General features: G+C 42.8%; 2 protein-coding genes across 7 annotated transcripts in view; one reads left to right on the top strand and one right to left on the bottom strand.

The window, feature by feature from the left end:
• Positions 1–599: 599 nt before the first annotated feature.
• pop7 (POP7 homolog, ribonuclease P/MRP subunit) lies at positions 600–2,617 on the bottom strand. 3 transcript variants are annotated; one of them, XM_029666715.2, is made up of 2 exons: positions 2,262–2,617; positions 600–1,980 (listed from the first exon to the last, which is right to left on the bottom strand). In XM_029666715.2, the coding sequence occupies exon 2, from the start codon at positions 1,934–1,936 to the stop codon at positions 1,469–1,471; it is 468 nt and encodes a 155-aa protein (XP_029522575.1). In that variant the 5' UTR covers positions 1,937–1,980; positions 2,262–2,617; the 3' UTR covers positions 600–1,468. The 3 variants fall into 3 exon arrangements, with proteins under 3 accessions (XP_029522575.1, XP_029522576.1, XP_029522577.1); XM_029666716.2 differs by having other exon boundaries at positions 600–1,929; XM_029666717.2 differs by having other exon boundaries at positions 600–1,894.
• An 87-nt stretch (positions 2,618–2,704) lies between these two features.
• LOC115133462 (GRB10-interacting GYF protein 1-like) overlaps positions 2,705–15,233 on the top strand; it is a 42,288-nt gene continuing 29,759 nt past the window's right edge. For 3 of the 4 annotated variants that reach the window (XM_029666714.2, XM_029666712.2, XM_029666709.2), the window contains exons 1-4: positions 2,705–3,187; positions 9,402–9,952; positions 11,711–11,774; positions 13,423–13,552. In XM_029666714.2, coding sequence (XP_029522574.2) covers positions 11,740–11,774; positions 13,423–13,552 — 165 coding nt within the window. In that variant the 5' untranslated portion in view covers positions 2,705–3,187; positions 9,402–9,952; positions 11,711–11,739. Of the gene's footprint in view, positions 3,188–9,401; positions 9,960–11,710; positions 11,775–13,422; positions 13,553–15,233 lie in introns of all 4 variants that reach the window. The other variant, XM_029666710.2, reaches the window with a different exon arrangement.

The raw sequence follows: 15,233 nt of genomic DNA, 5'->3' as shown, positions 1-15,233 counted from the left end.
AGCAGGTAGCCTAGTGGTTAGAGTGTTGGACTAGTAACCAGCAGGTAGCCTAGTGGTTAGAGTGTTGGACTAGTAACCAGCAGGTAGCCTAGTGGTTAGAGTGTTGGACTAGTAACCAGCAGGTAGCCTAGTGGTTAGAGTGTTGGACTAGTAACCAGCAGGTAGCCTAGTGGTTAGAGTGTTGGACTACTAACCAGCAGGTAGCCTAGTGGTTAGAGTGTTGGACTAGTAACCAGCAGGTAGCCTAGTGGTTAGAGTGTTGGACTACTAACCAGCAGGTAGCCTAGTGGTTAGAGTGTTGGACTACTAACCAAAAGGTTGCAAGATCAAATCCTGAGCTGACAAGGTAAAAATCAGTCGTTCTGCTCCTGAACAGGGCAGTTGACCCTCTGTTCCTAGGCAGTCATTGAAAATAAGAATTTGTTCTTAACTGACTTGCCTAGTTAAATAAAGGTAAAAAATAGATATTGGGTAGTGTAAGCAGTGCACGAAAGAAGCATTTGAATGCCACCTAGTGGAGATTCCCTGTTACTAAACTGCAAAAATGACTGGATGATTGTCAGTTTTACGCTTAATGTTTCATGAAAAAAAAACGTCTGTACTTTTCTTATTTTATTACACATGTACAATAAATACTGTATATACATTCAAATACTGAAGCTAAAAACATACATTTGTATGATGTAAAAAAAACTAACATTTACTGACTTGACAGAGTTTGTATGTCAAATGTTTGGCATTGGTAGGTAAAATGCATAATTGCATATATAGTTGGTAAACTTAAATCTGACCAGCAAATTACAAAAAAATATTACTTAATTCCCATAGCCAACTAATATTCAGTGTTTACACTTTTAAAAAATCTACAAGGTTTTATGTAAGCTTTAAATCCACATCCTTTTCAGAGCATGTATTCCCATGTGGAACAGGAGTATTGTAGCTTGCATGAGTTAGGCTGCGTTTACAAAAGGTAGCCCAACGCTGATATTCTTTTCCCACTAAGATCAGTTCTGAAAAGAGCTCATGTGAAAAGATCTGATGTGATTGGTCAAAAGACCCATTAGTGGAAAACATATCAGAATTGGGCTGCCTGTGTAAATGCATCCTTAGTGTGGTCTGTCCCATTTCCTATGGGAGTTCTTTTTTTCAGGCAGTGAGGGATTGGAAATGATGGCATGAAACATCACATCTGGATACTAACAAATACACTTCTCTGACTGACATGCATAACAAAATGACAAAGCTGAGAAAGAGCTTCCAAAAGCTCTGAAATCAGCTCAGTTCATAGACACTTCTCATTATTCCCCACATCTGGATAACAGCCACCGCAGAGGGTTAGGATATCCGGCGGGATTAACCAGGTGAGATACCCCCTGTATGACTAGCCTCCATTACTATATTACAGACACCATGACAATGGAGGTAGCTAGCCATATCCGAGCTAGGACTGATGGTGATGCGTTTCGGGTCACTGTGGGTCTGGGTAGAACACTTTGATATGAATAGCCGAATTATTCCGAGTGCGTGTCATGGGTTCCCCCGCCTCGTCCGGGTCCTCAGGCTCCAGATCGTCCACCAGCTCCACTGTAGACGTGTTGGCCGCCAGCTGTAGCGCCCCCTGGCTGCTGGCCTGGAGCTGCAGGGCGATGTTGATGGCCCTATTGATGGCCAGGCCCAGACCATGGACGCAGATCTCCCTGTGGCCTCCTCCCTCCAGCAGCTTCTGGCAGCGGGCCAGCTGGGCCCGGAAGTCTGTCTTCATGTTGACGTACACGTCATTGCGGCGCTTGGGCAGCTTCCTGGGGAGACGCTTGCGGAGGGTGTACTCCACAGGGTCCATCTCCACCGCTGTGCCACTGCCGTCGGCCGGGGGCATGATGATGCCTGGGGTTGTCTGGGGGACGGAGGCAGAGATAGGGCTGTGTGGTTCTGTCATTACGATTGAGTCAGTCAGAAACAGGGAAGTAATGGAATGGAGCACTGCAGTAATAGGTGGCAAAAACAACAGGAAAGGAAATGTCAATGACAAGAACGGAAGATCAACACAATCATCTTTCAGGCAGCAAATATACTGCTTAGCCAATTTACTGAAGGTTCTGAAATACTCAAATACCAGGGAGGTCGACTGTTAGCTAGCTAACGTGATCTAGATTGGAACGTAATGTAATTTAACCGTTACACTCTGTGCTAAAATGTGTCACTCCAAACAAAGGTAGTTAACGTTAAGACAAAATAAGAACGTGAAAGCAATCAGACTGTACCTTCAATCACGGTTTGCAACCAAATTATTCAAATGTTGACTCTATCGTGCTGGGGAACTCAGAACCTGAGAGGTTTGTGAACTTCTGGAAACACAGAGGTGCCCCGGAAGTAATCAATACGAAAACGTTCTCCTCCATCAGTTAATATTATGAAAATACATATAAAATACAGTGCTGCGCCACCCTCTGATTACTGGTTAAATAAAAACGTATATTTGCAGTCTTACCAAGCTACTTTTTAAATATAATGGTTAAATTGAATTTCCGCGATAATAGTATATGGGGCGTATTCATTACGGAAACAGTTTACTGTTTAGAAACAAAACGGAAACAGCACAAACGGAACGAACCGAATTTGACCAATATAAACTGTCGTTTACGTTTTCCGTTTGGAGTAAACGGGTTGCAACATAATCTGCATAACGATTTACACCCCTGTTTACAACGCCCACCCCCTGTAAACAACCCAAGTGAAGTGCAGTGTTGACGTGTGTGGCTCGATTACGGATATACCACGACAACCGCTTGCGAGCACGCTAAAATGCATTAGATTCAGCCTAATTGCAAGTCATTATATTATTATAAGTTATACATGCTGTGCAAGCGTGGGATGGTTGGTCTGAAAATAGCATAACATTAGCAAATAACGCGTAACACAAGTCAATGTTACGTCACGTGGTGTGAGTAGGGCGGCCATCTTTCTCTGAAAACACAAACAACAAGAGTAAGGAGCAGACTTCTCGACTGGACATCAACACGCAGCGACCGTAGGAGAGGGGGTAAACAAATCAAACATTGAACACGACTTCATGAGAGGAGGATGTTTACAGAAAGAGAAAGGAAACCAATGCATATGAATTAAAACCGAAGATTGTACACAACAAAACGTATTTAAAAATAAATAAATAAACGACATTAATTCAAAGGTAAGCTATGGTTCTTTGAGCATTTTTGGGAATGGTTGACACGGTCATCTATAACGTTACATAGTTAGCAAATCACTTTAATCTGAGAGGGCCCATACAAACGCAAGTCAGGTGCCTAAATTCTCTCTTAATGAAATGATTGGTGTTTCAGAAGATGGGGCTCTGAGCGAGCCGTAGAACGACGGCATTATTGGTTACCATTTCTGTTTTATTGGTTTGTTTTGCTCGGGTTGTGGAAGGCCATAGTAAGCAGCGGGGTAGAGTTGTAGGGGCGGCGGGTTGACAAGGGAAGGGAGTGCGTTGATTCACACACGCGGACACTCCGCCCCCTTCGCCATATCTTGTGTCATTTGAACCTTGCATGGAAACCGAATGTCTTACACGGCCAGATACTCATTGTTAATGTTATGTCATTGAAATATTATTAGCTGGGTAAACAATTGTTCATTGATAAGCAACAATCTGAATACAATTATTTAACATTTTATCTCAAGCGATTGTGCCTTTTCTGATAGAGGTGTTTGATGCTCGAGTCATGTCCGCGTTGCTTACTAACGTTACATGGCCCAATGGTGGCTGCTACTAAATTCCAAACGAACAAGATTCTCTAGTATATCAATGAATTGCCACAATGGTTTAAGGAAAACTATATGTATCAGTTATCTGGCATTAAAGACCGCAACAAGTACATAGTATGTATGACTTTATTTTGCTGAAAATAACACCTGAATCCTACTATACATTACTAGCTAGCTGTATTTCCTAAACCGACCCATGGTACACCGGTTGGCCATGGTGTTTACTGTCATTGTTGCTTGCTTATATTACAGATACACAAGACGAGGCGTGATTTAACGTGACCACGCCCCGAGTAGGGTACAGCCGTAGGGTACTTCCTTACTCCCATGTAATTAGCCTAACTTTTGGTGGCATCCTAAGCAAACTACTGACATTTTTTTGTTGTCGTTTCAATAAAGGTTTTCAGCAGGCTCACAAGTCGTTATTAACATACTTGGCTGTCACAACAACAACATTATTTGCATGATATTTATTTTGCCAAACTAATTTGTTACCGGGCCTGCTGACACTGACTGTAAAGCTGTCCCATCATACTTACATCACTGTTTGTTTACCCCTAACTTTTTGCCGGTTAGCTGGCTGGCTAGTGAGAAGTTAATCTTGATCTAATTTGTTAGTATTAGATATGTTGCGTAACTACTTCCAGTCTTTGCCTGCCCTTGATTGGTCTAGGTATTTTTTTTTTTAAAGTTGAGTTGACCACCGAGTGCTGAAGCACGTAGTGCATAAAATCATCTGTCCTCTGTTGCAACACTCACTATCAAGTTCCAAATTGCCTCTGGAAGCAATGTCAGCACAAGAACTGTTCGTCGTGAGCTTCATGAAATAGGTTTCCATGGCCGAGCAATCACACACAAGCAAGCCTAAGATCATCATGCGCAATGCCAAGTGTCAGCTGGAGGGGTGTAGCCGAGTGGTTGCTGGATCAAATCCCGAGCTGACAAGGTAAACATCTGGCGTTCTGCCCCTGAACAAGGAAGGTAACCCACGGTTCCCTGGTAGGCCGTCATTGTAAATAAGAATTTGTTCTTACCTGACTTGCCTAGTTAAATAAAGGATACATTTAACAACAAAAAACAAAGCCTGTAGCCAATGGACCTTGGAGCAGTGGAAACATGTTCTCTGGAGTGATGAATCACGCTTCGCCATCTGGCAGTCCAAAGAACGAATCTGGCCAGGAGAACGTTACCTTGCAGAGTGCATCGTGCCAACTGTGAAGTTTGGTAGAGGAGGAGTGTGGTCTGGGGCTGTTTTTCATGGTTTTGCCCCATAAGTTCCAGTGAAGGGAAATCTTAACCCTACAGCGTACAATGACATTCTAGACGATTCTGTGCATCCAACTTTGTGGCAACAGTTTGGTGAAGGCCCTTTCCTGTTTCAGCATGACAATTGCCCCCATGCACAAAGCGAGGTCCATACAGAAATGGTTTGTCAAGATTGGTGTGGAAAAACTTGTCTGGCCTGCACAGAGCCCTGACCTGAACCCCATCAAACACCTTTGGGATGAGTTGGAACGCTGACTACGAGCCATTTGCCCAACATCTGTGCCCCAGCTCACTAATGCTCTTGTGGCTGAATGGAAGCAAGTCCCTGCAGCAATGTTCCAACATCTAGTGGAAAGCCTTCCCAGAAGAGTGGAGGCTGTTATAGTAGCAAGGGTGGGGCCAGAATATACAGTGCTTGGAAAGTATTCAGACCCCTTCCCTTTTCACATTTTGTTTCGTTAATCTAAAATTGATGAGGAAAATTGTTTAATCAATCGACACACAATACCCCATAATGACAATGCAAAAACAGGTTTTTAGAAATGTATATTTACAAAACATACCTGATTTACAGAAGTATTCAGACCCTTTGCTATGAGACTCGAAATTGAGCTAACGTGCATCCTGTTTCCATTGATCATCCTTGAGATATTTCTACAACTTGGGAGTCCACCTATGGTCAATTCAAGTGATTGGGGTTGAAAGAATTGTCCGTAGAGCTCCGAGACAGGATTGTGTCGGGGCACAGATCTGGGGAAGTGTACCAAATTATGTTTGCAACATTGAAGGTCCCCAAGGACACCGTAGCCTCCATCATTCTTAAATGGAAGAAGTTTGGAGCCACCAAGACTGTTCCTAGAGCTGGTCGCCCGGCCAAACGGAGAAATCCGGAGAGTAGGGCCTTGGTCAGGGAGGTGACCAAGAACCCGATGATCACTCTGACAGCTCCAGAGTTCCTCTGTGGAGATAGGAGAATCTTCCAGAAGGACAACCATCTCTGCAGCACTCCTCCAATCAGGCCTTTATGGTAGAGTGGCCGGAAGGAAGCCACTCCTCAGTAAAAGGCACATGACAGCCCACTTGGAGTTTGCCAAAAGGCACCTAAAGACTCTTAGACAATGAGAAACAAGCTTCTCTGGTCTGATGAAATGAAGATTGAACTCTATGGCCTGAATACCAAGCATCACGTATGGAGGCAACCTGGCACCATTCCTATGATGTGGGGTGTTTTTCAGCATCAGGGACTGGGAGGCCAGTCAGGATTGAGAGAAAGATGAACAGCGAAAAGTACAGAGATCTGCTCAGGACCTCAGACTGGGACGAAGGTTCACCTTACAACACGACAACGACCCTAAGCACACAGCCAAGACAACACAGGAGTGGCTTCGGGACAGATCTCAATGTCCTTGAGTGGCCCAGCCAGATCCTGGACTTCATCCCATGTGTACCCCCCCCCCCACCCCCCCCCAATTTCATGATATCCAAGTGGTAATTAGTCTTGTCCCATCGCTGCAACTCCCCTACGGATTCAGGAGAGGCGAAGGTCGAGAGCCATGCATCCTCTGAAACACAACCCTGCCAAGCTGCACTGCGTCTTGACACACTGCTTGCTTAACACGGAGGCCAGCCGCATTAATGAGTCAGAGGAAACAATGTAGAACTGCATGCGCCTGACCCGCCACAGGTGTCACTAGAGCGAGATGGGACAAGGACATCCTCCCCCAACCCGGACGATGCTGGACCAATTGTTCACCGCCTCATGGGTCTTCCGGTCGCGGATGGCTGCGACACACCCTGACAGAGCTTTAGAGAATCTGCAGAGAAGAATGTGATAAGCTCTTACTGGTGTGCCAAGCTTGTAGCATCATACCCAAGAAGACTCGAGGCTGTAATCGCTGCCAAAAGTGCTTCTGTATGTGGTGGTAGAGAAAACACGCGTAATGTGTTGTGAAATATGTTAAAAAATGTAATGTAATGTCATGTAATATTTTAAATTGGAAATAACTGCCTTACTCTTCCTAGGGTCCAGCAACATTGTCTCTTGCATTGGAAGAAACTGATGGGAATCCTTGATAAATAAAAAATATTAAAATTAATATCTCAAAAGTACCCTTGTTGATTTAGTTAATTTTAACACATGGTTTGGCACAATATACTCTTCAAGTTCATTACATTTCCAGAGTGGGCTCTCTGCTAATTTTGAAGTTATGAGCAACACCAACACAGTGCGTGGGAACATGGATTCAAAGGGAACTCTGCTGATGATTTGCTTCATGTGCTATCCTGATTGGTTAATGACATATAATGGCAATATCTATGTATAAAATGGGTCATCTTCCCAAGTACTAGAGATCTTACTCTGGAAAGCTGACTTGTTTGAAGATGTATATTGTTCAAAACAAAAAATTAAAAAGGTTACTTTTTTGAGATTTTCATATTTTTAATGTTGAATAATTTAATGTGAACATTTTTCATTTCAGAATCTAGACATACTCTATATTTTAGAGCACACTGAAAATATAAAAAATATTCAACTTTATCTAGGATTTTTTTGTGTTTTTTTTTTGTCTGCTTCATTCTGCTTATTGTTAATGTTGTTTTGTGTAGGTAGGGGCCTTTTTCTGTGTCAACACCCTTTTTATAGATGAATTATGTATGGATGTAAGATTCACTGATATGAATCAGTTCCCACTCAAGTATTGTGTTTTGTTTTATTCCGGAAAAAAACCCTCATCTGTTGTGACTGATGCTTCCTCTCCTTCAGTTCAGTAGCCTATCCTATAGAACTTTTATGCATGTGACTCTCAGAATAACAGCTGTGCACAGTGAGGGAGACAGGCCTTACCTATCGTTGGCACGAGCAAATCTATCTCTGTTCTAATAGGCTATTTGGACATCTGCATGGCACCTTCAGCATTCAGATGCTGAATGGCTTTCACAGTGTGAAATCACAGGTTTTATTAATTTGCTTGTCACTCAATTAATTGTCACCAAATGCGGTGTAGAATTGTCTTTTTTTTAAATATTTTTTTTACCAGCGTATTTTTAGCCTACCGGAGTGTAATTGTAAAAATAAAAAAAATTAAAAAATTTTAAAAAAGATTGCTGTATCCATCTGCTGATTGGGGTTTTCAATTGTTCAGGTTCACCATAAGAAAGTTTCGGTAGTTTTGCTTTAAACAGTCAGTGTATTTGGTCATTTTTACATGAACCAGGTCATTTCATTAAGGACAGCAATCTTTTTTTTATTTTTTATTTTTTGGAGCCATAGAAACTTAGTAAAATTACAAACGGTTTTAACCATTTGCTTTTCAGACGGCGGTAAAATCCAAAGCTGCATTATATTAATTGGCTAAATGCCATGATAATTTCTAAAGATAAATATTGCCATAGTACTAGCTCACAACAATTTTATCTGTGAAAATGACTAGTTAATCAGTGGTTGATGGTGATTTCAGATAAAAAAAAGTGGGAATTGCCCCCACCCCTAATCTGATAGTGGGGTGGTAGTTGCTCTGTCTGCACTATGGCAAAGGTACCTACATACATGGACACTAACAAATAGCCACTCAGTTTAGAGAAGTTATCGCAGACAGATCCAGCTCTGAGAGGCCCAGCCCCTGAGCTCTCGTCAGCAGTAGACACTATTTTAAAATGGAAAATGTTAGTGCATCGAGCCGAATTGCATTCATTTGTGCCTCCTAATCAAACCGACTCTTACTGAATCGTTTCAAACTAAAACATATCGTTCCTGTATCTTATTGGCGCCACTGTTTCTAAATGCATATCGAATCGTTCATGAAAGGAGACATGCACATCCCTGGAATGATTTAATTAGCTGCTAGTCCACCTATTCTTAGCTGTGCATCTCAAGAAGAGGAGAAGCCATAGAATTACAATCACCTGACAAGATTTCTATAGTGTGAGGGGCTTTTCAAACTCTATGGGAGCAGCAATGCAGGCTCATAGGTGTCTGTCTGTTGGGTGTCTGTTTTTACTGCAAAGCCTGGGGGTGGCATTCTGTTGCTTGGATATTGTTGTTGCCATGACATTTGCAGGTGCCGTCTCCAAACAGGTGCATTGTTTTTGCAAAAGGGTGTCATCACTATTGTATGAGTCACTGGGGGCGCACATTCTGTAAACATGGAAAGTTGTTGACTAAGTTCATTATTATGTTAAATGCTTAAACAAGTTGACTCTATCAACACTCTTTCTAAGCAGTCCAAACTGCATTAAAAATGTGTTGTTCCAACACACAAATTCAACTACATAGATTTCCTGTCTGCCAAGCTGTGACTGGGTGTGTTTGTTTCTCTCTGTCTGTTTCTCTCTACTTGCTATCGCTCACTCTCTCTTCTTGTTGTTTACAGCAGTTTGAAAGGAGGTGGACAGGAATCAAAGGTGTCGTCACCTAGAGGGTCAGTCAAGCCACGTTTCAGTCGGAGAGGAAACGACAGGAGAGAAAAGCAGGAGAGGAGGGAGAGTCACGTCTGCTCCTGGCAGCTGTTCCAGCAGCCTGTTCTGTTTTCCCCTGCGTTTTGATTTAAATCGAGATTAATCTTGTTTTTTTTTGTCAAATGTGATATTACTGCTGTAGTCGTAATCATTATTGTTACTATCGAGTATTTTATTTTGTTTGTTTCGTCAACTCGTTTTCGGGTTATTCCAGTTTCTTGTTTTTCTTTTTACGACTTCTTTTTCCAGTTGTGAGCAGAGGCTTCTTCCAAACTGTCCTCATATCCATACCAGTACTCTATCCCCTATACACACCTGAAACAGGCAGCTATTCTCTATCTCTGTGTGTGTTGGGGAGCTCTGTTACCACAGCTGTGTAAGCACCACTCAGCCTTCTCACTCAGCCTTCTAAGCCAGTCCTAGCCTGGTCCAGCGACGTCCAGCCTGGTCCACTCTTCTGGACAGGGTAAGAGGTGTGTGTGTGTGTGTGTGCGCGCGAGCATGGCATTTGTTAGTTGGTGTGTGTCAGGGTTTCCGTCAGGAAAATGTGGCACTGGACATTTGACCTGCAGCATTTTTAATTTACCAGACATTTGAGAACTTTACAGGACCCATATGTATTGGGTGCATAACCTGCTTAGGCCGTCCACCCACGGTGCTCACAATGACAGATTAGGCTAATTCTACAGAACATGCAAGTCGAGGATGCAATGACGTAGGGCTGTCCCCGATTACAAGTAATCTTGGTCAACTGAAAGTCCTCTGTTCGAATGTGTATTTTTCCATATAGACACACCCTATGTGTGTTTTTAATCAAATCCGCTATATGTGTTGAGCTTGTCTGACGCTTGAAGCTCCCTGTTTGATGAAATGACACACAAATGACTTAAGAGGGAGATCAAGATAACCAGAAGAAGAAAAAAAATGTAACCTGTCCTGACCATCCTCTTCCCTCTCCTACTGGTTCTTCCCAGATTCTGCCGTTACTCTCCGGAAGTTCCCGGTAAACAGGCTAAATGAGGAGTCGGTAAACTTTCTCACGTGGAATGCCAATTTATCTTCCCATATATACGGTTCTGCGTGCCAGTTCTGGTTTTCATTTTCGCGGAACAGTTTCATTTCATGTTATAGTAACATCTTTGTATCTCGATCATTGTCATCTGAAAATATCCATTTGAAATTTAGAAAGGGGAGATCTAGTATGCAACAACTCGCATGGGTTGCTTGTTTGTTTAGCAACAAAACCAACGCGTGCGCAACTAGGGGGCAAAACAGACGGGATAAATACGTTTGCACAATGAGTACTTGTCTCTCAAATATATTGTTACAGTCGTGGGTTAGCTAGTGAATTTTAGCCATATTAGCATTGACATCAGTCAAAACACCTCAAAACAAGACATGGTATCGAGAACAAGATGAAACGAGCTAAAAACAAGCCACTTTTCCCACATGGTGGTTTCTTGACATTCTTGCCATCAATCTGGCCTTCCAGAATCACAACAGCATGCTGACTTCTGCCTCATGGAAGCGCGCCCATCGTTTTAGTGATCTTGTCAGCTAACCCATCTATCTATATGACTAGGATTGTGCATTTGGCTACTGGACAATGAAATTAAGTTTATATTTAAAATAGTTTCCTCCACAGATATGGTCTGATGTTTGCTAGGCTACTTTGAAGCAAGGTAAGACATGCTTCATAATATATGTACTAAAACGTTCCGGTTTCAAACTATTTTAAGTATACGTTTTCAAAATGCATACTGCCTCCAGCTCATTGCAAAGAGATGTGTGACGTGCTGACGAAGCCGGCTTTCCGTTGCCTATGCATTTGCTGTTTGAGATGCTGTAGCAGCAGCAGCTCTCGCGCTGCCTGACAGATTTTCAGTTCAAACGCTCTGTATGCTGTACGCGTGCGATGAATAAATAAAATGCAGAACCAATATACTGTACACGCGGCAATTCCACTAAATTATGCAAATGACCTTATAGATTGATAAGCATGACCAGTCAAATGTATTTCCATCAATGAATAGGTTAAAAGGCTTTATTTCGCAATGTGATTTTTGAAATTGAGTTTCTCTTCCGGACAATTGGCCAACGGCAATTAAATTTATCGGCTTTTGACATTTCTTTTTATCGGCCCAACGCCGGCAATTACCGGCTAACGGAAACCACGGTGTGTGTGTCACTCACAGATGAATCCTTTTCTTGCTCCTGTTTCCAGATACTCAGCTCTGTAAAGACGCGAGGAATATGACTGCTGAGACACTTAACTTCGGCCCAGAATGGTAACTCGTCTTTTTGTTCTTGAACACTTCTGTCCATCTACCTCTCTTCCTCTCTTGCTGCTCTGTTCTTACCACTTTCTACTCCGTACTGAACAGGCTTTAAAAAATCCATTCCTTCCCTTACCCTCTTGCTCCTCTTCTCCTTCTATTCTGTCCATTTCCTCCTCCTCTCCTGGCTGCTGAGCCCTCAGTAAATGTTTGTGTGGAGATTCATTTGAGGAGGGAGGCGTAGGCCTTGGTTTGGTAGCAGGCCAGTGGTTGGACACCTTTTTTAATAGACTGTGACTTCTGGCTGGCTGCTGGTGCCGTGTGCATTTTAGTGCTCCACCAACCAACATGGACCGTAAGAGTCTCCACAAAGAGTCTCAAAGTAGACGTGCTGATTTTGGTTCAGTTTTGTCTTTTTGATCGTAACGAATAACATTGGACTATATGGAGTGGATAGATCCTAGCATTCCTACTCTGAGACACTTTGTGGATACGGGCCCAGATCACTCCTCAGACCTCGCTTTCCGTGTGGCAACACACACACGTCCATGCCCTCTTCCTTCCAGGGTACCTTCTGTCGTAGTGGCTTTAGCCCTATCTGCACGGGACTACTGTTACTATAGAACGTTGCTTATGTAATTATTACTCCAGCTTGTCCATTTTTCCAGTGGATGATTCGGACTGGATTAGTTTGACCAAACTGCCCCGTAATTATTTATTTATCGTAATTTAAAAATGGGACCGGTATGACGGAAGGCGTGAAGGTATTTGAAGTGTCTAGGGATAGCCTAATGTTGACCTAATTATGATTATTTATTTTTTTACCTTTATTTAACCAGGCAAGTCAGTTAAGAACAAATTCTTATTTTCAATGATGGCCTAGGAACTGCCTGTTCAGGGGCAGAACTACACATTTGTACCTTGTCAGCTCGGGGGTTTGAACTTGCAACCTTCCGGTTACTAGTCCAACGCTCTAACCACTAGGCTACCCTGCCGCCCCTAATGGCCTTCAGTTGGGAGAAAGTCTAAATAATAATGCGTGAACCATGACCTGTAACCTATGCAGACATTTAACTGACATTTGGCAATTTATCAGTTCATCGGCACAATATCGTCCACTTCATCTTTTTAAGAGAGAAGTACGGCACTAGGACTGTTTGATATGTATGTAACAAAACAGATCTTTCATCTGTAGGCTATGTGCATAGTGCTTTGTTTTAAGTGTCAATTTGGTCCCATGTTCTTACCCCAACTGGGTGCAGCACCTGTTAAACTCTGTAATATCCCTCAAAACACAGGGATGACGATTCACACGGGATAAGTATTATAAGAGGACCTGGGAGTTTGCTGAAAACACTAGGTTTTTAGGGCTGAGATAACAACCTTCCTGCCAAGTAAAAATTACTGCCATGGAAGATTCGGACAAGACAAAAATGATGGATGTGGTGATTTATGCTCGTGCACATGATTACATTGCCTGAGCTCCCCCAGTAAAACTTATCCTGTCCGAATAGGGCTTTTGTCAAATGTCTGTACAATAGTGCTGTTGCTTGCGTCACGACATGTGTTGGTATTTAGCCCATTTCATCATGTGTTTGTGTGTGTGTTGACTTCGTTCTCCTCCCTCCTGTGCCCCTCATCCTCCTCCTTCCTCCCCCAGGCTCCGTGCACTATCCAGTGGGGGGAGTGTGACGTCCCCCCCTCCTTCCCCCGCCATGCCAAAGTACAAGCTGGCCGAGTATCGCTACGGCCGAGAGGAGATGTTAGCACTTTATATCAAAGAGAACAAGGTGAGGAGGAGGAAGCCACACAGTCTTATGAAATGGGTGGTTGCAATGACCAGGATGAAGTCTCATCAACTCTAATACTGGTTCTACTACTACACCACTACTACTACTACACCGCTACTACTACTACACTACTACTACACCACCACTACTACTGATGCTAATATTACACCACTATTACTACTACTACACCACTGCTACTACTACTACACTACTACTACTACTACTACTACTACTGATGCTAATATTACACCACTATTACTACTACTACACCACCACTACTACTACACCACCACTACTACTACACCGCTACTACTACTACACCGCTACTACTACTACACCACTACTACCACTGATGCTAATATTACACCACTATTACTACTAATACTACACCGCTACTACTACACCACTACTACTACTACTACTACACCACTACTACGACTACACCACTACTACTACTACTACTACACCACTTCTACTACTACATCACTACTACCACTACTACTACTAATACTACACCGCTACTACTACACCACTACTACCACTGATGCTAATATTACACAACTATTACTACTACTACTACACCACTACTACTACTAATACTACACCGCTACTACTACACCACTACTACTACTGATGCTAATATTACACCACTATTACTACTACTACTGATGCTACTACTACTAATACTACACTGCTATTACTACACCACTACTACTACTACTACACTACTACTACTACTGATGCTAATATTACACCACTACTACTACTAATACTACATCGCTACTACTACTACTACTACACTACTACTACTGATGCTACTACTACACCACTACTACGACTACACCACTACTACTACTGATGCAAATATTACACCGCTATTATTACTACTACTGATGCTACTACTATTACACTACTATTACTACTACTACCACTACTACTACAGATGCTACTACTACCACTACTACTACAGATGCTACTACTACACCACTACTACTACTAAGCACTACACCACTACTACTACTGATGCTAATATTACACCGCTACTACTACTACACTACTACTACTACTACTGATGCTACTACTACACCACTACTACTACCACTGATGCTACAACTACACCACTGATGCTACTATTACACCACTACTACCACTGATGCTACTATTACACCACTACTACTACTGATGCTACTACTACACCACTACCACACACACACACACTTTCACTTAAACGAATACACTACTGCTGCTATTGCTACTACTACTACTATTACACCACTACTACTACTACTATTACACCACTACTACTATTACACCGCTACTACTATTACTATTACACCGCTGCTACTACTACTACTACTACTAGACCATGGTGCTTGCCTACGGAGCTGTGAGGGGAACGGCACCTCAGTACCTCCAGGCTCTGATCAGGCCCTACACCCAAACAAGGGCACTGCGTTCATCCACCTCTGGCCTGCTCGCCTCCCTACCACTGAGGAAGTACAGTTCCTGCGCAGCCCAGTCAAAACTGTTCGCTGCTCTGGCCCCCCAATGGTGGAACAAACTCCCTCACGACGCCAGGACAGCGGAGTCAATCACCACCTTCCGGAGACACCTGAAACCCCACCTCTTTCAGGAATACCTAGGATAGGATAAAGTAATCCTTCTCACCCCCCTTAAAATA

The sequence above is a fragment of the Oncorhynchus nerka genome, linkage group LG8 (genome assembly GCF_034236695.1).
Source record: "Oncorhynchus nerka isolate Pitt River linkage group LG8, Oner_Uvic_2.0, whole genome shotgun sequence".
Lineage (NCBI taxonomy): Eukaryota > Metazoa > Chordata > Actinopteri > Salmoniformes > Salmonidae > Oncorhynchus > Oncorhynchus nerka.
The sequence above is the reverse complement of the archived record's forward strand: the minus strand, read 5'-3'. Positions and strand labels throughout refer to the sequence as shown.